This window comes from Ranitomeya variabilis, chromosome 1 (genome assembly GCF_051348905.1).
Source record: "Ranitomeya variabilis isolate aRanVar5 chromosome 1, aRanVar5.hap1, whole genome shotgun sequence".
Classification (NCBI taxonomy): Eukaryota; Metazoa; Chordata; class Amphibia; order Anura; family Dendrobatidae; genus Ranitomeya; species Ranitomeya variabilis.
In genome coordinates, this window is record NC_135232.1 from 1,138,898,789 (window position 1) to 1,138,923,740 (window position 24,952).

Genomic DNA, 24,952 nt, shown 5'->3' on the forward strand with positions numbered 1-24,952 from the left:
TATTCCAGGCAACTTTTCAGCAGAAAAATGGTGAAAACTTTGATTAATAGTGAATATCGTCTTGCTTTATTAATTACCTATAATAAAGTCTCTTTTCAGAATCTAAAGATTTGCCTTAAAGACAGTTTGTTAAATGCTTAGAAGATGTATTAAATTTGTGGTCCTTTGAATATTTTCACTGCTCCAAATTTCTAAAACCATTGATTACACATAACAAAATTCAAAATAAGACCTAAAATGAAAATGTTTAATTGGCCATTATGAAAATAAAGAAGCTTCACATTGACATTAACATTGACATTAACAGAAATTTCTGAATACATTACAATGCTAAATATGATTTGAGTGGTTAGATTTTCTCTTCTATATTTTTTAACAATTTGCCTTTTGAATTTAAGTCTGGTCTCAGGATAATAATATAACATTTAGGGTAAAATATACAGGCCAAAATGCCAACACTTGAAGACAATATAGCAAATATCTCTACAAGAACTGAACTTTTTCCAGTTACACTTAAATAGGCCGGAATAAAAGCCACCCAGACACTGCAGACAACCAGCATGCTGAAAGTGATGTATTTAGCTTCATTAAAGCTATCTGGCAAATTTCTTGCCAGAAAAGCAACCAAGAAACTCACTGCAGCAAGAATACCAATATAACCCAGAATTATGGAAAATGCTATTATTGAGCCTTCATTACACTGAAGAATAATTTTGTCCACATACAAGTCAAAGTTGTTTTCTGGAAATGGCGGTGCAGTAGATAACCAGATAATGCAAAGTACAACTTGGATAAATGAACAAACAAAGACTAAACAGTTGGTGATTTTTACGCCAATAAATTTTTGACAATTGCTCCCAGGTTTGGTGGCTTTGAAGGCCGTGTAGACCATAATTGTCTTAGCCAAAATAGAAGAGATGGCTACTGAGAAGATGAACCCAAATAAAGTCTGACGAAGCATACACGTGAGTCTTGTAGGACGACCAAGGAAGAAAAATATACAGAGGAAGCTTAACATAATGGAGACAAGTAGGAGGAAGCTTAAGGTTTGGTTAGATGCTTTTACGACTGGTGTATCTCTAAATAAAGTGAAGATTCCCAAGATAACTGAAGTTTTGAGGAAAAGAAAAATAACAATGATAGTTATTATAAGAGTTATTGTGTCGTCGATATATGATAAAAATTCTGTCTCCTTTGGTGCACATTGATTGTTGTCATTTGGCCACTGGTCTCTTGGACACCTGATGCATGATCGCTTGTCTAAAAGAAGGATATAAAAAAATCAAGATAAAAGAATCTATAAAAGTGCAGTGAGGATTTTTTTTCATAGATTTTAGTTTTGATGCTGGGTAAACCTAGAGATCCTTAGCTAATGCTATTTCTGATAACCAGAGGATCTGACAATGTGGAGATTTGCAACTTCTGCCGGAGACAAAAAAAAAGTTGGGTAATTTTGCCAGGATAAGCCTTTCAAATTAAATACATGGAATGAATTGCAGTAAGATGTGACATGATATGCCATCAGGGTCTATCGTTAGAAAACCACAAGTGCCAATTAATATTACTTGAAATAGTAAATAAGTGAGTCTGAAATTTACAGTTACATCTACAGTCCTCTTCTATAATATAAGGCATTGGGTAATGCGATCCCTAGTCTGACAACGAGTCCAGTATGTGCGCTCAAGTGTAGAAAGAATGACATGCAGTGGTGTATCTAGAGTCCGACAGGCTCTGGTGCAAAATTTAGTTATGAGCCCACTCCAGTATGTTCATCAAATGGATGGGCCCCTCTAATGTGCTTGATCCTATAAAAACATATGTTTGCTGACCCCATTTAAAACATGACAATAAGATAATTTTCTAAGTAGTACTTCTAAATAGTAGTCATACTGCTACTGAATAACAAACATCACATATTGTTAATGAATAGGCCCGCTATAACAAAACTACATACAATAAGCATATATTATCCCGCTATAGTGTCTGAGCATAAACACCATGCAATGGATAAATACCACCGCACCATGACTGGGCCACATATCCAGGGCCGGTTTTTCGTCTTATAGATAGATGCCTCAGCATTACTAACCTCTGGTCTTGATGTCAGTGACTATAAAAAAGCTGACACAAATCCCACAAATATTACCCCACTTGCCACCACACCAGGGAAAGTGGGAAGAGCAGGGTAAAATGCCAGTATTTTCTTGGGCGGCTGCCAGCTGCTATTTTTAGGTTTTGGGGACCAATATCTATGGCCCCTTACCAGCCTTAGAATACCAGCCCTCAGCTGTCTGCTTTAGCTTGGTTCATTGTCAAAAATGGGGGGACCCCATATAGGTTTTTAAAAGTATTTATTTAAATAATTTAAAAAAACGGCTTTGGGTCACCTCTCTTTTTCTTAACCAGCCATGATAAAGCTGACAGCTGAGAGCGTAAGCCCACAGCTGTAAGTTTTTTCTGCTCTGTTTATCAAAAATTGAAGAGACCCTATGTCATTCTTAAAAAAAAATATATTTATTTATAGCACAATTGCCAGCTGTTATCAGTGACAGCAGGCGTAAGCTGATGGGAGTAGTGCTCTGTAATTAGCTGACTCCTGTGACCGGCGGCAAACTTTTTCCAACTGTCACAGCTGCTGGCATAAGCTGTCATGTGACAGCGTGAGAACTGTAGCTCTCTGATCAGTGAAAATAATCAGAGCTGCCGATGTTTCTTGCGCTGTCATGCAGATAAAGTGTGTTAAACACCGATGTTTGGGCTTCCGAACCGAACAGTAACATGGACTTCATGCAGAAGTCCGTGTTCGGGGTCGTTTACTGAAGTCTAACTGTTCAGAACGAACCCCAAACTTTACTGTTCTGGTTCACCCACCTCTACTCCTTAATTATCATTTCTCCAAAAGCAAGCAGAGTTATCTTCCTGCTGCATAGATCATGCAAGATGGTGGTGCAGCACATGGCAGGAATGTCTTGTGTCACCTCTGACCGGAATGTCAACATAAGCCGATGGCCTTTGATAGGCCAGTGGCTTGTACAGTTATTACGGTGGAGAGTACTATCTGTACGGCTGTACATTTCAACTGAATGTACATAATAGGATGCATGTAGGGTTGAGTGAAACGGATCGGACAAATTCAAAATTACCGACTTTCAACGAAGTCGGGTTTCATGAAACCCGACCCGATCCTAGTGTGGGATCGGCCATGAGGTCGGCGATCTTCGCGCCAAAGTCGGATTTCATATGACGCCTTCAGTGCCATTTTTCAGCCAATGAAGGAGGATGCAGAGTGTGGGCAGCATGATGACATAGGTCTCGGTCCCCACCATCTTAGAGAAGGGCATGACAGTGATTGGCTTGCTTTCTGCGGCGTCACAGGGGCTATAAAGGGGCATGCACGCCGACCGCCATCTTACTTCTGATGATCTTAGCATAGGGAGAGGTTGCTGCAGCTTCATCAGAAGAAGGGATACAGTTAGGGAGGGAAGATTAACCCCCAAACCGCTTATGCTGTAGCGATTTCCAATGTCCAACACCACCTTTTTTTTGCAGGGACAGTGGAGGCTATATTTTTGTGCATCAGCTCTGTAGCATATTAGGCTGCCTTATAAGGCTCCCTGATAGCTGCATTGCTGTTTGCACGCTGCTGTGCAAACCAACTGCTTTTTTAAAAGCAAAAATCCTGTTGCTCCTTTCTGCACAGTTATCTTGTTTATTTGTCCACAGTGCACTGTTGTGTGCAGCAGTCCTTTTTATTGCTGCCATACTTGTCCTGAGAATATTGTGGGGAGATTGAAATTGTACTATAGTCCTTGTATTGTATTTTTTCATATATCTTCCAGCCATGTTCTGCCACTTACATTGTGTTTTATACACTGGGCCTGAGTTTTGGAGGAGTCTCCCCCCAAAAAAGGGAGATTCAAATTGTCACAAAGTAGATATACGTCAGTTCTGTTAGTTTGTCATATATCAGCCAGCCACGTTCTGCCACTTACATTGTGTTGTGTTATACACTGGGCCTGAGTTGCGGTGCAGTCTCCCCCCCAAAAAAGGGTGTTTCAAATTGTCTGAAAGTGGATATATTTCTGTCCTGTTAGTTTGTCGTATATCAGCCAGCCACTTGCTGCCACTTACATTGCGTTGTTTTATACACTGAGCCTGAGATTTGGTTCAGTCTCCCCCTCTCAAAAAAAAGGGAGATTCAAATTCTCACAAAGTGGATATATTTCGGTCCTGTTAGTTTGTCGTATATCAGCCAGCCACTTGCTGCCACTTACATTGCGTTGTTTTATACACTGGGCCTGAGATTTGGTTCAGTCTCCAAAAAAGAAGGGAGATTTAAATTCTCAACAAGTTTATATATAACTTCTACCTTGTTTTACAGTACCACATAACGGTTGTTATTTTGGTTAGATTTTCCAAAAAATGAGGAAGTCTGGTGGAAGAGCCTGTGGGCATAGGTTGCCAGCTGGTACTGATGGTGGTGGTGGTGCATCTGGTGGTAGTGGCAAAAGCACAATAGCACGTAAGCCTGAAGGTGTTGAGTCAGTGTCATCGTCTGGCTACACAAGGCCTCAAAGGCTCCCTTATCTGGGAGTAGGAAAACAGCTTTTAAAGCCGGAGCAGCAGGAAAAAGTTTTGGCTTTCCTTGCTGACTCTAGCTCTTTCGCCTCCTCTTCAGAAAGTTCAAAATATAAAAGCAGCAAGTCCTCAGTGGATGCTCCTGGTCAGGAACAAGACGTTTCCTTGTGTCCTTCACCCACACCAAAAGTGAAGGATGCGTCAGGCGACACTACAGGTTACTCCATGGAGCTCTTTACACATACCGTGCCTGGTTTAGAAAGGGAAATTGTTAACTGCCCATTACAAGATGAATTGGACATGGAGTGCACTGATGCACAGCCACAGCTAGATTATTATGCTGTTCCATTGACTCAGATCACTACATTGCCCTCGCAGTGTACTGAGCCATAATCTGACCCTGATGAGACTATGGTGCCCTGTCCCGAACGCTATAGCACCTTACACGGTGACACAGAGAAAGGTACACATAACATTGAAGAGGAGGTGATAGATGACCCAGTTGTTGACCCTGATTGGCAGCCATTGGGGGAAGAGGGTGCCGGTGACAGTAGCTCAGAAGCGGAGGAGGATGATCCGCAGCAGCCATCTACATCGCAACAGCTGTCATCTGGCAGGCCCGTATCAGGCCAAAAACGTGTGTCAAAAACAAAAACGGTTTTAGGACAGCGTGGCCATCCGGTGAAAGTAGCACAGCGTGCAATGCCTGAAAAGGTATTCCATAGTAGGAAACGTGTAGTGTGGCAATTTTTTAACCAAGATCCATATGATCAGTGCAAAGTTATCTGTAAGAAATGCTCAAAGACCTTTAGCAGAGGGAAGAATCTTCAAAATTTAAATACAACGTGCATGCTTAGACATTTAACCAGCATGCACTTGCAAGCCTGGACTAACTACCAAATGTCCTGTACCATTGGAGCACATGCTCAGAATGAACGTAGTCAGCAACGCTACATTGCTTCCCTCACTGTCAGCCTGTCAGCCTGTCAGCCCACCGGTTAGGACACCACCAGCAGCAAATGTGGAGGAATCATCGCAAGGCCAAATCTGTCAGGGAATCACAAGGTTCCTGGTAGGAAACACTGTATGTAGGCCAACATCAAGAATACCATCACCAACCCTCTCTCAATCCGCCATGTCCACCACCCCCACCGCTAGTTCCACCATATGCAGCTCTCCCGTCCAGCTCACCCTACAAGAGACTCTCATTAGAAAAAGAAAGTACTCATCCTCTCATCCGCATACACAGGGTTTGAACGCCCACATTGCTATACTAATCTCATTATAGATGATGCCCTACCGGTTGGTTGAAAGTGAAGCTTTCAAAGACCTGATGGCCTACGCAGTACCACGCTTGTTGTGAATTCCGTTCTTGGGCTCCATCCTGTGGCTATGAATGGTATTTTTGGGAGTTCTGCTCTTGGGCTCCCTCTGGTGGTTTCGAGTGTCGAGAGTCGAACTTAGCAGCTGCCTTCACTAATCGGTTCCCTGGCCTTGTTATTTAACTGGGCTCTAGTCTGTAGTCGATGCCAGCTGTCAATGTTTTCCTGTTGGATTCAGTCCTCTCCTGGAAGTACTCTGTTGGCCAGTCCATTTCAGCTTAAGATAAGTTCTGCTAGTTCTTGGGTGTATCCCTGCTTTTGACCTTCTGTTCAGGTTTAAGTTATGTCTCTTTTGTCCAGCTTGTCATTATGAAATATTCAGGCTAGTTGGAAGCTCTGGGGTGCAGATTTGCCCCTCCATACCGTGAGTCGGTGTGAAGGTTATTTTTGTAAACTCTGCGTGTATTTTAGTTTTTATACTGACCTCACAGTATCCTTTTCTATCTCTGTCTATTTAGATAGTGTTGGCCTCCTTTGCTGAAATCTATTTTCATTTCTGAGTTTGTCATTTCCCTCTCCACTCACCGTTAATATTTGTGGGGGGCTATCTTTCCTTTTGGGGGTTTCTCTGAGGCGAGATAGTTTTCCGTTTCCATCTTCAGGGGTAGTTAGTTCTTAGGCTGTGTCGAGGCATCTAGGCAGAGATAGGAACGTCCCACAGCTATTTCTAGTGTTGGTGTTAGGAGTAGGGATTGCGGTCAGTAAAGCTACCACCTCCTCAGAGCTTGTACATTTTTACCCACCAGGTCATTTCTGTGCTGCTCCATAATCACCAGGTCATAACTGTGATTGTTGTCGGTGGAGCTTCCACCTCCTCGGAGCTTGTCCATGTTTGGTTTTACACACCAGGTAATCTCAGTGCTACTCCGTAACCACCAGGTCATAACTGTACAGCTGGCCCACAATGTGTTAAATGCATCTCAAAAGAGGGAAAAGAAAGTTCTGAGTCATTGTTTTTTTTCCTTGTTGCCTGTTTTTTTTTTCCCCTTGATCTTTGGATGGTTCAGGAGCTTGGTGCTGATATGGAGGTTCAGGGTCTGTCTGCGCGTGTTGATCATCTCGCTGCAAGGGTACAGAGTATCCAAGATTATTTTATTCAAGCTACTGTTTCTGAGCCTAGAATTCCTATCCCTGATTTGTTTTCTGGGGATAGATCTAAGTTTTTGAACTTTAAAAATAATTGCAGATTGTTTTTTGCTCTGAGACCCCGTTCCTCTGGTGACCCCATTCAGCAGGTGAAGATTGTTATTTCTCTGCTGCGCGGAGACCCGCAGGACTGGGCATTCTCGCTTGAGCCAGGGAATCCTGCATTGCTAAATGTAGATTCATTTTTTCAAGCGCTTGGACTGCTTTATGACGAACCTAATTCTGTGGATCAGGCAGAAAAAATCTTGCTGGCTCTTGGTCAGGGTCAGGAAGCAGTAGAAATATATTGTCAGAAATTTAGAAAGTGGTCTGTGCTTACAAAATGGAATGAGGATGCCCTGGCAGCTATTTTCAGAAAGGGTCTTTCTGAAACCCTGAAAGATGTTATGGTGGGGTTCCCCACGCCTGCTGGTTTGAACGAATCAATGTCTCTGGCCATTCAGATTGATCGACGCCTACGTGAATGTAAGGTGGTGCACCATATGGCGGTGTCCTCTGGGCAGAGTTCTGAGCCTATGCAATGTGATAGGATTTTGACGAGAGCAGAACGGCAGGAGTTCAGACGTCAGAATGGGCTGTGTTTTTACTGTGGTGACGCTACTCATGCTATCTCTGACTGCCCGAAGCGTACTAAGAGGGTTGCTAGGTCGGTTACCATCAGTACTGTACAGCCTAAATTTCTCTTGTCTATTACCCTGATTTGTTCATTGTCGTCCTTTTCTGTCATGGCATTTGTGGATTCTGGCGCTGCCCTGAACTTAATGGACCTAGAATTTGCCAAGCGCTGTGGTTTTTCCTTGGAGCCCTTGCAGAGCCCTATTTCCTTGAGGGGGATTGACGCTACGCCATTGGCCAAGAATAAACCTCAGTACTGGACACAGTTAACCATGAACATGGCTCCAGCACATCACCAAAATATTCGCTTTTTGGTGTTGCATAATTTGCATGATGTGGTTGTGCTGGGGTTTCCATGGTTACAGGTACATAATCCAGTGCTGGATTGGAAATTTATGTCTGTGACTAGTTGGGGTTGTCAGGGGATACATAGTGACATTCCTCTGATGTCAATTTCCTCGTCCCCTTCTTCTGAAGTTCCTGAGTTTTTGTCAGATTTCCAGGATATATTTGAGGAGCCCAAATCCAGTCCCCTGCCTCCTCATAGGGACTGTGATTGCGCTATTAATTTGATTCCTGGCTGTAAGTTCCCTAAGGGCCGACTTTTCAATCTGTCTGTGCCAGAGCATGCCGCTATGCAGAGTTATGTAAAGGAGACCTTGGAGAAGGGGCATATTCGCCCGTCTTCGTCACCGTTGGGAGCGGGGTTTTTTTTTGTTGCCAAGAAGGATGGCTCCTTGAGGCTCTGTATAGATTATCGCCTTCTCAATAAGATCACTGTCAAATTCCAGTACCCTTTGCCTTTGCTCTCTGATTTGTTTGCTCGGATTAAAGGGGCTAGCTGGTTTACCAAGATTGACCTTCGAGGGGCGTATAATCTTGTCCGCATCAAACAGGTTGATGAATGGAAAACAGCATTTAATACGCCCGAAGGCCATTTTGAATATCTTGTGATGCCTTTCGGGCTCTCTAATGCTCCATCTGTGTTTCAGTCCTTTATGCATGATATTTTCCGGGAGTATCTGGATAAATTCATGATTGTATATTTGGATGATATTTTGTTTTTTTCCCATGATTGGGAGTCTCATGTGAAGCAGGTCAGGATGGTGTTTCAGATTCTTCGTGCTAATGCACTGTTTGTGAAGGGGTCTAAGTGCCTTTTTGGAGTTCAGAAGGTTTCTTTTCTGGGGTTCATTTTTTCTCCCTCGGCTATTGAAATGGACCCTGTTAAGGTCCAGGCTATTTATGATTGGACTCAACCCACATCTGTGAAAAGCCTCCAGAAATTTTTGGGCTTTGCTAATTTTTATCGCCGCTTCATTGCTAATTTTTCTACTGTGGTTAAACCTCTGACCGATTTGACCAAGAAAGGTGCTGATGTGGTGAATTGGTCCTCTGCAGCTGTGGAGGCCTTTCAGGAGCTTAAGCGTCGTTTTACTTCTGCCCCTGTGTTGCGTCAGCCAGATGTTTCGCTCCATTTTCAGGTTGAGGTTGACGCTTCGGAGATTGGGGCAGGAGCTGTTCTGTCTCAGAGAAATTCTGATCGCTCTGTGTTGAAACCGTGTGCTTTCTTCTCCAGAAAGTTTTCGCCTGCTGAGCGTAATTATGATGTCGGCAATCTGGAGTTGTTGGCTATGAAGTGGGCATTTGAGGAGTGGCGACATTGGCTTGAGGGAGCTAAGCATCGTGTTGTGGTCTTGACCGATCATAAGAATCTGATTTACCTAGAGTCTGCCAAGCGGTTGAATCCTAGACAGGCTCGGTGGTCTTTGTTTTTCTCCAGTTTTGATTTTGTGGTCTCGTATCTTCCGGGATCTAAGAATGTGAAGGCTGATGCCCTGTCTAGGAGTTTTTTGCCTGATTCTCCGGGAGTCCCTGAGCCGGCTGGTATTCTCAAGGAGGGGGTGATTCTTTCTGCTATCTCCCCTGATTTGCGGCGGGTGCTTCAGAAGTTTCAGGCTGATAGACCCGACCGCTGTCCTGTAGGGAAATTCTTTGTTCCTGATAGATGGACTAGTAAGGTGATTTCTGAGATTCATTGTTCTGTATTGGCTGGTCATCCTGGGATCTTTGGCACCAGAGATTTGGTTGCCAGGTCCTTTTGGTGGCCTTCTTTGTCACGGGATGTGCATTCCTTTGTGCAGTCCTGTGGGACCTGTGCCCGGGCTAAGCCCTGCTGTTCTCGTGCTAGTGGGTTGCTTTTGCCTTTGCCTATCCCTGAGAGGCCCTGGACGCATATTTCCATGGATTTTATTCCTGATCTTCCTGTTTCTCAGAAAATGTCTGTCATCTGGGTGGTTTGTGACCGATTTTCTAAAATGGCCACTTGGTACCTTTGCCTAAGTTGCCTTCCTCCTCTGATTTGGTTCCTTTATTTTTTCAGCATGTGGTTCGTTTGCATGGTATTCCGGAGAATATTGTGTCTGATAGAGGTACCCAGTTTGTTTCTAGGTTTTGGCGGTCCTTTAGTGTTAGAATGGGCATTAATTTGTCTTTTTCTTCGGCATTTCACCCTCAGACAAATGGACAGACGGAGCGAACCAATCAGACCTTGGAAACCTATTTGAGATGCTTTGTGTCTGCGGATCAGGATGATTGGGTTACCTTTTTGCCGTTGGCCGAGTTTGCCCTTAATAATCGGGCTAGTTCGGCTACCTTGGTTTCGCCTTTTTTCTGTAACTTCGGTTTTCATCCTCGTTTTTCTTCAGGGCAGGTTGAGCCTTCGGACTGTCCTGGGGTAGATTCTGTGGTGGACAGGTTGCAGCGGATTTGGACTCATGTGGTGGACAATTTAACATTGTCTCAGGAAAAGGCTCAACGTTTTGCTAACCACCGTCGGTGTGTTGGTCCCCAGCTTCGGGTTGGGGATTTGGTCTGGTTGTCTTCTCGTCATGTTCCTATGAAGGACTCTTCCCCTAAGTTCAAGCCTCATTTTATTGGTCCTTTTAGGATTTCGGAAATTATCAATCCGGTGTCTTTTCGTTTGGCCCTTCCAGCTTCTTTTTCCATTCATAATGTGTTCCATAGATCTTTGTTGCGGAGGTATGTGGTGCCCATGGTCCCCTCCGTTGACCCTCCTGCTCCGGTGTTGGTTGAGGGGGAGTTGGAATATGTGGTGGAGAAGATTTTGGATTCTCGTCTTTCGAGGCGGAAACTTCAGTATCTGGTCAAGTGGAAGGGTTATGGCCAGGAGGATAATTCTTGGGTTTTTGCCTCCGATGTCCATGCTGCCGATTTGGTACGTGCTTTTCATTTGGCTCGTCCCGATCGGCCTGGGGGCTCTGGTGAGGGTTCGGTGACCCCTCCTCAAGGGGGGGTACTGTTGTGAATTCCGTTCTTGGGCTCCATCCTGTGGCTATGAATGGTATTTTTGGGAGTTCTGCTCTTGGGCTCCCTCTGGTGGTTTCGAGTGGAACTTAGCAGCTGCCTTCACTAATCGGTTCCCTGGCCTTGTTATTTAACTGGGCTCTAGTCTGTAGTCGATGCCAGCTGTCAATGTTTTCCTGTTGGATTCAGTCCTCTCCTGGAAGTACTCTGTTGGCCAGTCCATTTCAGCTTAAGATAAGTTCTGCTAGTTCTTGGGTGTATCCCTGCTTTTGACCTTCTGTTCAGGTTTAAGTTATGTCTCTTTTGTCCAGCTTGTCATTATGAAATATTCAGGCTAGTTGGAAGCTCTGGGGTGCAGATTTGCCCCTCCATACCGTGAGTCGGTGTGGAGGTTATTTTTGTAAACTCTGCGTGGATTTTAGTTTTTATACTGACCTCACAGTATCCTTTTCTAACTCGGTCTATTTAGATAGTGTTGGCCTCCTTTGCTGAAATCTATTTTCATTTCTGAGTTTGTCATTTCCCTCTCCACTCACCGTTAATATTTGAGGGGGTCTATCTTTCCTTTTGGGGGTTTCTCTGAGGAGAGATAGTTTTCCGTTTCCATCTTCAGGGGTAGTTAGTTCTTAGGCTGTGTCGAGGCGTCTAGGCAGAGATAGGAACGTCCCACAGCTATTTCTAGTGTTGGTGTTAGGAGTAGGGATTTCTTTCAGTAAAGCTACCACCTCCTCAGAGCGTAATGTAAAAGAGACAAGAACCATAATGAGCCTGACCCGGGAGAAAAAACAACACAAGTGTGATAATAAATAATAACCCGGGCGCTTAATTCATTGCTCCAGCAACATTATATAGGAAGGAGAAAAAAGGAGCCGAAAGTACAAATGTACAAAGATAGTTTATTGATTAAAAATAGGACATGAACCAAAAGCAAAGTGATGGAAAATACCACGACAACACATAAGGGGGACAAGGAAGGGAGCACCTCAGTCTGTCAGCCCCCCCAGACACTCAATGTGATGACCGTACATAGGTACAGATAAAAGATGGAAAGATAATACATGCCAATATAATACGCAGTGCTGGAGAAATGGGAAGCACAAAGCACCTGATATGAGCACAATGCTGTGCGGTCATACAAGAAAGATAATAATAAGGTAAGGGCCAGTGCCCTATATATTTATACAAAATCTCACCACACAGCAATAACAATAGAGGGGTGCCATGCTTACCACAATGGGGGGAGGTAGACAAAAGAGGGTCCCACCGGTGAGAGTGCCCCAACGCACGTTTCGTAGCGCTCCAACGCTGCTTTCTCAAGGGGAAGTGGTGTGAAAGGAAACAGGACCTGCTTTTACCCTCCCTGACCCCGATCACATGGTCAGTGACCACCAATCATGTCGGCGCTGTCGGCGCATGCGCACTGCGGCAGAGCGGCGCCGCACAAGGACCCGGCGTCAAGCCTGATGCGCAGACCGGGAGACAAATCTCCAGGTCCGCGCAGCAACCCATAAAGACACCCGTCCCAGCACGGCAGCCACCCGCCCACAGCGCGATGCGCACGGCCGCATGGGGGCTCACACAGTGGGAACAGTGAAGAAGACCCAGTGCGATCCACAAAGAACGCACCATGCATACACAATAGGCCATACAGGAGCCCAAAAAGCGCGACAGTGCGAACATGGATGGAGACCAGAAGAGGAACGTACACAAGCAAAATTTATACGAATATTGCTGTAAATAAATAACACAGAAAAAAATCCGTTTTCATAGGTGTCTTGTCACTGGTGTCCGAAGAATCATCCAAATGTTCACTGATGTAATAAGATCGATAGTCACACCAGGATCAAATAATATGTAGCAGGGAGGGAAGGGCCACAGGACAAGAAGAGAGATACTATAAATAAGGAAAAAGACAATAAAACAGGTTAAAAATAATTAAAAACACCAACGCAAAAAACACCGGGGAAGATGGAAAAAGTCACTGATCAGGAGAGAGCACAGCAAAAGACACAAATCAGAGGTAGGGAGCGAAACTAAGGGATTCATTCAGGCCCCTAGGGGTCATGGTATCAAGCAAAGTAATCCACTTAGTTTCGATCTGCGCTAGTCGTTTTTTGTTATCCCCACCCCTGATCCCCAGATGGAGCACATCAATGCCCCTCACTCTAAGCAGGCCGCCATCACAATGATGGTATGCCCTAAAGTGACGGGGGATTGTTTTGATCTCCACCCCCGGGGACACTGTCCTGGCCGCGCCGATGTCCCGCACATGCTCCCTAACCCGGACTCTAAGTTCTCGGGTAGTAAGACCAACGTATATCTTGGGGCACGGACAAGTGGCATAATATATAACATTCGTAGTGCCACAAGATATACGTTCTTTGATCTGAAAGGTTTTAGTACCATCACTGGTAGAAAAATCAGAGCAGCGCAGGACATTGGCGCAGGCAAGACAGTGCCCACAGGGGGTACAGCCTGCTTGGGGGCCACTTGTACCAAAGAAATTCCTTGCGGGAGCTGGAATGTAATGGCTCCTCACGAGCAGATTACTAAGGTTAGTTCCCCTTCTGGGGGTCATGAGGGGAGTAGTGCCCAGGGTGGCACACAGGGAAGGTTCGGCCTGAAGAACCGGCCAATGTTTTTTCAAAATGACCCGCATATTTTCCCATTCATGGTTGTAGGTGGAGATGAATCTGATGTGTCCATCTCCACCCACAGTACGGCGTCGGGCCCTCGAATGCAATAGATCACTACGTTGTGTAGACCGTGCCCGATCATAACCGGCCTTGATAGATCTACGACTGTACCCACGGACAGCGAATCTGTTCTTTAAGTCCAAGGCCTGTGATTCGAATTTGGCCTCAGTGGAACAAATCCGCCGCACCCTGAGGAATTGTCCGACCGGGACGGCCCTAATGGTGGCTGGATAGTGAGCAGAGGAGGCATGCAGTAAGGAGTTGACAGCGGTCGGCTTCCGATAGATGTCAGCCTGGATGCGCCGGTCAGAATCAACCTCCAGGCGGACATCCAAGAAGTCAACCGCAGCCATACTGCTCTGGTGGGTAAGATGTATGTTAAGAGAATTTTCATTCAAATGCCTCATAAATTCCTCGAGCTGGCGTACAGACCCCCCCCACAAAAACAAAATGTCATCAATATAGCGGTACCAGCACAGCACATGGGCAGCAAGCGGCGGGCCCCCGTCGCCAAAAATCTCCCTCTCCCAGGCGCCCAGGAAGAGGTTGGCGTACGAGGGCGCACACGCCGCGCCCATGGCTGTGCCGCGCTTCTGGAGGTAGAAATGGTCCTTGAAGACAAAAAAGTTGTGGGAGAGGATGTATCCAACCAGCTCGAGGATCAGCCCACATAGAGGGCCGCACAGGTCGGAGGCCCCCAGGAAGCGACGGACAGCCGCCAGGCCATGCGAGTGATCTATGCATGTATAAAGGCTTTCGACATCAGCCGTAACAAAAATGGTACCCTGGTCCACAAGGATGCCATCAACCCTGGACAGGACGTCCGTCGTGTCTTTAACAAAAGATGGAAGAGTCTCAACTAAAGGTTTAAGATAATAGTCAATAAAACGGCAAACCGGATCACAAATACCATCAATCCCAGACACGATAGGACGTCACGGAGGGTCGAGGGCATCCTTATGGACCTTGGGCAGGAGATAAAAAGTGGGGACCCTCGGTGACCTTGCAAGCAGCCCATCAAATACCTGCTTGGGAATGATATTGTCATCCAGGGCCCTGATCAGAATATTTTGGAGTTCCTGCAGGAAGGGAGCCGTCGGATTGGAGGATAGCCTGAGGTAAGTATTTGAATCCCTAAGCTGCCGAAAGGCTTCCCGCTCATATTTAACACAGGGCCAGATCACCACGTTTCCCCCCTTGTCCGCTTGTTTAAAAACCACATCCTTTAGAGATTTGAGTTGTTGTATTGCCAGGCGGTGCCCAGAAGTCAGATTATCGTAGGTCCGCCTTGTTGACAGTTTTTTGAAGTCTTCACTTACCAATTTGGTAAAGACTTCTATGGCTGGTGATAGGGACAAGGGGGGAAACCTGGCCGATCTAGGCCGAGTGAAGGGGGGAAATTTACTTACATCAGGTGTCTGTTGTTCCTCAAGCAAATCCTCCAAATCACGAAGGGTCTCCCTCTCTGTCTCACTCAAACCTGCCATATGATCTCTGCTGGAGTGTAATTTCTTCAGAATGAGTTTGCGAGAAAATAAATGTAGGTCTTTTAGTGCTGAAAAATAATTAAAAGAATTAGTAGGGGAAAACATAAGACCCATACCGAGGACAAATAACTGGTCCTCGGTAAGGGTGTGGGTAGATAAATTCAGCACTTGTAAACAACCCTGTGTACCAACCTGGGCAACCCTCCCACCAGACATGTGGGCCTTGCTGTGCTGTCTCGTGGTCATTCTACCATCACCGGGACCCAATGGAGCAGAACCGCTAGGATGACCACTGATTGAAGGGTCGTCATCACGGGTGGATTTATTAGATCGATTAGAGGTAGACCTGGATCTTGATTGGAAGGAGCTTCTTGACCTGTTGCGGGAGCGGCCAGACGGATTCTGCCATCTGTACATTCTGGACTGTTGCTTGTCCAGTATATCCCGCTGAAATTTTTTTGCTTTCGTGGCCTGTATTTCTTTAGCCCACCTCTGAAGATCCCCATCGATTTCATCATTGAATTTTTTCAACATCTCACCTGACATATCTTTGAGCAAGATGGCCTGTAACTAGTGTTGAGCGATACCGTCCGATACTTGAAAGTATCGGTATCGGAAAGTATCGGCCGATACCGGCAAAGTATCGGATCCAATCCGATACCGATACCCGATACCAATACAAGTCAATGGGACTCAGGTATCGGACGGTATTCCTGATGGTTCCCAGGGTCTGAAGGAGAGGAAACTCTCCTTCAGGCCCTGGGAACCATATTAATGTGTAAAAGAAAGAATTAAAATAAAAAATATCGCTATACTCACCTGTCCGACGCAGCCGGGACTTCAGCGAGGGAACCGGCAGCGTTGTTTGTTTAAAATTCGCGCTATTACTTGGTTACGTGAATTCCCGGCTTGTGATTGGTCAGGTCGGCCATGTTGCCGGGACGCGGACCAATCACAGCAAGCCGTGACGAAATTACGTCACGGCTTGCTGTGATTGGTCCGCGTCCCGGCAATATGGCCGCCCTGACCAATCACAAGCCGTGACGTCACGGGAGGCTGGACACGCGCTCATTTTAAAATGGGCGCGTGTCCAGCCTCCCGTGACGTCACGGCTTGTGATTGGTTGCGCCGCGGTCAACCAATCACAAGCCGGGAGGCTGGACGCGCTCATTTTAAAATGGGCGCGTGTCCAGCCTTCCGTGACGTCACGGCTTGTGATTGGTCAGGGCGGCCATATTGCCGGGACGCGGACCAATCACAGCAAGCCGTGACGTAATTTCGTCACGGCTTGCTGTGATTGGTACGCGTCCCGGCAACATGGCCGACCTGACCAATCACAAGCCGGGAATTCACGTAACCAAGTAATAGCACGAATTTTAAACAAACAACGCTGCCGGTTCCCTCGCTGAAGTCCCGGCTGCGTCGGACAGGTGAGTATAGCGATATTTTTTATTTTAATTCTCTCTTTTACACATTTTAACATTAATGTTGTTGCGATACCCGATACCCGATACCACAAGAGTATCGGAATCCCGGTATCGGAATTCCGATACAGCAAGTATCGGCCGATACCCGATACTTGCAGCATCGGAATGCTCAACACTACCTGTAACTCATCAATTTCAATTTCAATGGAGTCAAGGGACTTCTGATTTAACTGTTTAAGGAGGGTCATGAATCCTTTGGAACAGGTATTGGTGAGGCCCTCCCATTTACCCCTAAACTCCTCATCCTCAATTGGAAAGGATGGGAACACCTGAATACGGAGTCCCCTAGGGATAAGATCCTTTTGAATATAACGGTCAAGAAATTCAAAGTTCCACCATATGCGTGTTCTCTTACGCAGAAGGTCCTTAAACCGTGTAATGACCTCCTGCAGCTCTCTGTTAGGCCCGTTGATATCCCCTTCAGCATTGTCATGAAGTACCTCATTAAGTTGTGCACGCCAAGTGCGGTCGCGTGCACGAAAGTCCATGTTAGTAACAAAAAAAGCTGTGAAACACACAGAAATAGTTAATAATATAAAAGAGACAAGAACCATAATGAGCCTGACCCAGGAGAAAAAACAACACAAGTGTGATAATAAATAATAACCCGGGCACTTAATTCATTGCTCCAGCAACATTATATAGGAAGGAGAAACAAGGAGCCGAAAGTACAAATGTACAAAGATAGTTTATTGATTAAAAATAGGACATGAAACAAAAGCAAAGTGATGGAAAATACCACGACAACACATAAGGGGGACAAGGAAGGGAGCACCTCAGTCTGTCAGCCCCCCCAGACACTCAATGTGATGACCGTACATAGGTACAGATAAAAGTAAAGAGCGTGTACATTTTTACCCACCAGGTCATTTCTGTGCTGCTCCATAATCACCAGGTCATAACTGTGATTGTTGTCGGAGGAGCTGCCACCTCCTCGGAGCTTGTCCATGATTGGTTTTACCCACCAGGTCATCTCAGTGCTCCTCTGTAACCACCAGGTCATAACACACTCTATAACCTACCCAGTCGGCACTTCTTAGCAAGAAATGCCATCCCAGCCCTCCACCAGCATGTCAAAGACCGTATTGTCCATGCACTGAGGCAGTCAGTGGAAAGGTGCACCTCACAACAGATGCATGGACCAGTAGGCATGGCCAGGGATGTTACGTGTCCATCATGGTGCACTGGGTTAATGTGGTGGATGCAGGGTCCACAGGGGACAGCCAGTGGACCCTGTGCCTAGTGGGACAGTTCTGCCTAGCCCACGGTCTAAGAAACAGTTGGCTGTAGGCGTTCACTACCCCTCCTCCTTCTCCTCCTCCAGAAGCAAAAGCTTGTTCACAGAGTGCAGTCGCATGACCACTCCATCCGCAGCTGCCAGTGTTGCACACGAGGTGTCCGATTATCGAACAGCTAGTGGTAAGCGTCAGCAGGCTGTGTTACAAATGAAGTGTTTGGGCGACAACAGACACACCACGGAAGTACTGGCCGAGTACTAGCAGCAACAAACTCAGTCATGGCTGGGCAGTGTACATCTTGAGGCAGGCAAGGTAGTCAGTGATAACGGAAGGAATTTTATGGCTGCCATAGCCCTTTCAGAACTGAAACACATACCTTGCCTGGCTCACACCTTGAACCTGGTGGTTCAGTGCTTCCTCAAAAATTATCTGGAGTTACAAGCCCTGCTCCTGAAGGTGCGAAGACTTTACTCGCACATCCGCCGGTCGCCCGTACACTCCAGCTGTTTGCTGAACCATCAGCGATCGCTTAATCTTCTCCAGCACTGCCTAATAATTGACATTGCAACAAGGTGGCAAGTTGAAAACTGCACGTGATTCAGAGGCTGTGCGAACAGAGGCGTGCTGTAATTAATTTGTGGGAGGATACACATACACGGGCAGGCACTTGGATGGCAGGCATGGAGTTGTCTGGTGTGCAGTGGTCGGAGCTACAAGACCTCTGTCAAGTCCTTCAGTGTTTTGAGGAATGCACATGGCTGGTAAGTGCAGACGATGCCATCATAAGCATGAGCATCCCACTAATGCGTCTGCTGATGCAAAGTTTGACGCACATCAAGGAGCAGGCGTCTGTGGCCGAGGAGGAGGGAAGCCTTGATGACAGTCAACCATTGTCTGCTCAGGGAACTCTCCTGTACGAGGTGGCAGACAAAGAGGGGGAGGAGGAGGATGATGGGGATGAATATGGGAGGAGGATGCTTGTCAGGGGGCAAAAGAAACTGGTGGCGTTGCAAGTTCAGGTACAGGGTTTTTGCGGGACACAAGTGATGTTGATTTGTAAAAAAGTGCTCCGCAACACAGCACAAGCTGTGAATTGACACCTGGAACATTGGCCCACATGGCTGAGTATGCCTTGCATATCCTAAAAAGGGACCCCCGCATTATCAAAATAATGACCGATGACGATTACTGGTTGGCCTACCTCCTGGATCCACAATATAAAGGAAAATTACAAAATATCATGCCACATGAGAACCTTGAGCAAATATTGGCTACCAAACAAGCAACTCTTGTAGACCGTTTGGTTCAGGCATTCCCAGCACACAGCGGCGGTGATGGTTCTCACACGAGCCGTAGGGGGCAACATGGCAGAGGTGTTAGAGGTGCACAAATCAGAAGTGGCGTTGGACAGAGGGGTTTTATGACGAGGTTTTGGAGTGATTTCGCAATGACCGCTGACACGACAGGTACTGCTGCATTGATTCAAAGTGACAGGAGACAGCAGTTGTCCAGTGTGGTTACGAACTATTTTCCTCCTTATCGATGTTCTCCCTCACAGGTCATTCCCCTATGATTACTGGGTATCTAAAATAGACACCTGGCCTGAATTGGCAGAATATGCATTACAGGAGCTTGCTTGCCCAGCTGCTAGTGTGCTATCAGAAAGAGTCTTCAGTGCTGCTAGTTCAATACTGACCGAAAAAAGGACACGTCTGGCTACCCGAAATGTTGATGATCTAACCTTCATTAAAATGAACCAATCATGGATTTCAAATTATTTTGCCCCACCTTCCCCTGCTGACAGGTAGCTAGCCTGAAAAATGTCTTGCTTTTGGCCTCCTCTTACTGACTTCTCCAATTCCTCCATTTGCAGCTGCCGAATGTCCACCATAGGCTATTTTTATACCTCCCTAAATGGGCTGACTCCCCCCACAGGGCCGTGGTCACCACCTGGCACAAGCACCCGTGCGAGTGCCGTTTGCCTGGACAGGTGGGTGTGCCCACTCTTGGGCGACGGCACTGGCACAGGGTCCCTCATAGTACAATGTAGTGTCTCTGACGGTGGTGGTGCACAACCAACGTCAGATACACCATCGTAATATGAGGGGCCCTGTGCCAGTACCGCCGCCCATGAGAGAGTGTTCCCCGCAGCTCGAACAGTGCTCTACCACTTGCAATGCTTACCTCTCCCTGCTCCACCACTGTGTAGTCTGTGCTGTTAAATCCTTCAATGGCACTGCCAATACAAATTTGTTGAAATGATAGATGATAGTAAAAATATAGAGAGGCCCTGGCCTCCATTTAGACCAGTTAATACTTTGCGCCTACTACCACTGTCTGCTACTCAGCAGATGATCCCACCCCTGTACCTAGCTATGCCACCTGTTTATTTATGAACAATTTTTGGCAGACATTTAACCTACTTTACTATTTGGGTCTACTAACTGTGTCTGCCACTCATTACAGTTGTCCTCCGCTGAACAAAGCAATGCCGCTTGTTTAGTCCTGTTACCAATTTTGAACTGCATTTAGGCTACTTTATTATTTGGGCCCACTAACTGTGTCTGCCACTCATAACAGTTGTCCTCCACTGAACAAAGCAATGCCACCTGTTTAGTCCTGTTACCACATTTGAACTGCATTTAGCCCACTTTATTATTTGGGCCTATATCTGTGTTTCCTCCTCATCTTGTCCATTGCCCAGCCACTGCTAGATGAGTCTGCTGGTACATTTACCCAGACCACTACATTCCCTGTTGTGAACTCTGTTTTCAGGCTCCCTCTTGTGGTCACTGGTGGTATGGTGTGACTTTTGCTTTGGGCTCCCCCTGGTGGCTTTGTTTGTTATCCTGCTGGTCTCTGGCTATCAGCTGGTTCGTTATCCTCTGGGAGGTTCCTATATAGCTCTGTTTTACTTCCACTTGTTGCCGGCTGTCGATGTAATCAGTGCTACTCTGATTTCTTCTGACTACCTCGCTCCCAGTCCTTCCAGGACAAGCTAAGTTTTGTTTGCTCATTTTTTGATCAGCAGTGTTTATCATGTTTTCTTGTCCAGCCTGCTAAAATGTGATTCCCTCGCTTGCTGGATGCTCTAGTGGACTGAGTTTCTCCCCACACACCATTAGTTGGTGCGTGGGTTCTTGAAATCTCAGGATGGATATTTTGTAAGGGTTTTTTATTGATCGCATAGACCCCTGCTCTATTTTCTGCTTTCTAGTACTAGTGGGCCTCTTTTGCTGAATCTGATTTCATCCCTACGTATGTGCCTTCTTCTTACTTTACCGTTAATATTTGTTGGGGGCTTCTATATCTTTGGGGATTATTTCTCTGGAGGCAAGCGAGGTCTTTCTTTCTCTTTAGGGGTAGCTAGTTCCTCAGGCTGGCTCGAGACGTCTAGGAATTTTTTAGGCACGTTCACCGGCTACCTCTAGTTGTGTTGGATAGGTTCAGATTTGCGATCAGTCCAGTTACCATCTCCCTAGAACTTGTCCTTAGTTTATTCACTTGCTGGTCTATTCGTGATCCTCAGCCACTAAGGATCATAACAGCACAGCCGGCCCATAAAGTGTTAATTGCATGGCAGAAGCAGGAGAAAAGAAGCCTTGAGAATTTTTTTTTTTTTTTTGCTGTGTGTCTAGCTGCTGTGGCTAGCTTCTCTCCTCCTCTTAATCTTGGTGTGGCTCTGAGTTCAGCTGCTGACATGGATGTCCAGAGCTTGGCTTCCAGTCTGGATCATCTTGCTGCTAGAGTTCAGAGTATTCAGGATTTTGTTGTTCACAGTCCTATGTCTGAGCCTAGGATACCTATTCCGGAGTTATTTTCTGGAGATAGATCTAGGTTCCTGAATTTTAGGAACAATTGTAAGTTGTTTCTTTCTTTGAAACCTCGTTCCTCTGGTGATGCCGTTCAGCAAGTTAAGATTATCATTTCCTTTTTGCGTGGTGACCCTCAAGATTGGGCCTTCGCATTGGCGCCAGGGGATCCTGCATTGCTTAGTGTAGATGCGTTTTTTCTAGCCCTTGGATTGCTCTATGAGGAACCTAATCGTGAGAACCAGGCTGAAAAAACTTTATTGGCCCTCTCGCAGGGGCAAGATGAAGCAGAGGTGTACTGCCAGAAATTTCGGAAATGGTCGGTGCTTACTCAGTGGAATGAGTGTGCCCTGGCTGCAAATTTCAGAGAAGGTCTTTCTGAAGCCATTAAGAATGTCATGGTGGGGTTCCCTACGTCTGCAGGTCTGAATGAGTCAATGACTCTGGCCATTCAGATTGATCGGCGTTTGCGGGAGCGCAAACCTGTGCACCATTTGGCGGTGTCTTCTGAACAGACACCTGAATCTATGCAATGTGACAGAATTCTGACCAGAAGTGAACGGCAAAATTATAGACGGCAAAATGGGTTGTGCTTTTACTGTGGTGACTCAGCTCATGTTATCTCAGCATGCTCTAAGCGCAAAAAAAAGGTTGATAAATCTGTCACCATTGGTACTTTACAGCCTAAGTTCATTTTGTATGTTACCCTGATTTATTCCCTGTCATCTTACCCGGTTAATGCTTTTGTAGATTCAGGTGCCGCCCTGAGTCTGATGGATTGGTCATTTGCCAGACGCTGTGGTTTTGATTTGAAGCCTTTAAAATTCCCTATTCCACTAAGGGGAATTGATTCTACACCATTGGCTACGAATAGACCTCAGTACTGGACACAAGTGACCATGTGCATGACTCCTGTTCATCAGGAGGTGATTCGCTTTCTTGTACTGCATAATTTGCATGATGTCGTCGTGTTGGGTCTGCCATGGTTGCAGACTCATAATCCAGTCCTGGATTGGAAAGCTATGTCGGTGTCAAGTTGGGGTTGTCAGGGAATTCATGGTGACACTCCTGTGGTGTCAATTGCTTCGTCCACTCCTTCTGAAGTCCCTGCGTTTTTGTCAGACTACCAGGATGTATTTGATGAGCCCAAACTCAATTCTCTACCTCCTCATAGGGACTGTGATTGTGCTATAAATTTGATTCCTGGTAGTAAGTTTCCTAAGGGACGACTTTTCAATTTATCTGTGCCGGAGCATGCTGCTATGCGGAGTTATATAAAGGAGTCTTTAGAGAAGGGACATATTCGCCCATCCTCATCCCCTCTTGGTGCAGGATTCTTTTTTGTGGCTAAAAAGGATGGTTCCCTGAGACCCTGTATTGATTATCGCCTTTTGAATAAAATCACGGTCAAATTTCAGTATCCTTTGCCATTGTTAACTGATTTGTTTGCTCGCATTAGGGGGTCTAGTTGGTTCACCAAGATAGATCTTCGTGGTGCGTATAACCTTGTGCGTATAAAACAGGGTGATGAATGGAAAACTGCATTTAATACGCCTGAAGGCCATTTTGAGTACTTGGTGATGCCTTTTGGACTTTCTAATGCTCCTTCAGTCTTTCAGTCCTTTATGCACGACATCTTCCGTGAATATCTGGATAAGTTTATGATTGTGTATCTGGATGATATTCTGTTTTTTTCGGATGATTGGGAGTCTCATGTTAAGCAGGTCAGGATGGTCTTTCAGGTCCTGCGTGACAATGCTTTATTTGTGAAGGGCTCAAAATGTCTTTTTGGAGTCCAGAAGATTTCTTTTTTGGGTTTCATTTTTTCTCCTTCTACTATTGAGATGGACCCAGTCAAGGTTCAGGCTATTCATGACTGGACGCAGCCTACATCTGTTAAGAGTCTTCAGAAGTTCTTGGGTTTTGCTAATTTTTACCGTCGCTTCATAGCTAATTTTTCTGGTGTTGTTAAGCCTTTGACGGATTTGACCAAGAAGGGTTCTGATGTGACTAATTGGTCTTCTGCGGCTGTGGAGGCCTTTCGGGAGCTGAAGCATCGGTTTTCTTCGGCTCCGGTCTTATGTCAGCCAGATGTCTCACTTCCCTTCCAGGTGGAGGTTGATGCTTCCGAGATTGGAGCGGGGGCTGTTTTGTCGCAGAGAAGCCCCGATGGCTCTGTGATGAAGCCATGTGCTCTCTTTTCAAGAATGTTTTCGCCTGCCGAGCGGAATTATGATGTCAGTAATCGGGAGCTGTTGGCTATGAAGTGGGCATTTGAGGAGTGGCGACATTGGCTCGAGGGAGCTAAACATCGTGTGGTGGTCTTGACTGATCACAAGAATTTGATTTATCTCGAGTCGGCCAAGCGGCTGAATCCCAGACAGGCTCGTTGGTCGTTGTTTTTCTCTCGTTTTGATTTCATGGTCTTGTACCTGCCGGGTTCGAAGAATGTGAAGGCTGATGCTTTTTCTAGGAGTTTTGTGCCTGACTCTCCTGGAGATTCAAAGCCGGCTGGTATCCTTAGAGAAGGGGTGATTTTGTCTGCCATCTCCCCAGATATGCGACGTGTGCTGCAAGAGTTTCAGGTGGATAGACCTGACCGCTGTCCACCGGAGAGACTGTTTGTCCCGGATAGATGGACCAAAAGAGTCATCTCCGAGGTTCATTCTTCGGTGTTGGCGGGCAATCCTGGAATATTTGGTACCAGAGACTTGGTGGCCAGGTCTTTTTGGTGGCCTTCCTTGTCGCGGGATGTGCGTTCCTTTTGTGCAGTCTTGTGGAATTTGTGCTCGGGCTAAGCCTTGCTGTTCTCGTGCCAGTGGTTTGCTGTTACCTTTGCCTGTCCCGAAGAGGCCTTGGACGCACATTTCCATGGATTTTATTTCAGATCTCCCTGTCTCTCAGAGAATGTCTGTCATCTGGGTGGTGTGTGATCGTTTTTCTAAGATGGTCCATTTGGTGCCCTTGCCTAAGTTGCCTTCCTCCTCCGAGTTGGTTCCACTGTTTTTTCAAAATGTGGTTCGTTTGCACGGGATTCCTGAGAAAATTGTTTCTGACAGAGGATCCCAGTTTGTGTCTAGATTTTGGCGGACCTTTTGTGCTAAGTTGGGCATTGAATTGTCTTTTTCGTCGGCCTTCCATCCTCAGACGAATGGCCAAACTGAGCGAACTAATCAGACCTTGG

The 24,952-nt window shown here is 46.0% G+C and overlaps 1 protein-coding gene across 1 annotated transcript in view; it reads right to left on the reverse strand.

Annotated features, from left to right (window-relative positions):
* Nucleotides 1-349: 349 nt before the first annotated feature.
* LOC143800567 (vomeronasal type-2 receptor 26-like) overlaps nucleotides 350-24,952 on the reverse strand; it is a 30,668-nt gene continuing 6,065 nt past the window's right edge. Inside the window, exon 3 of the mRNA XM_077281196.1 lies at nucleotides 350-1,260. Within this exon, the coding sequence (XP_077137311.1) occupies nucleotides 350-1,260 (911 nt within the window). The remainder of the gene's footprint in view (nucleotides 1,261-24,952) is intronic.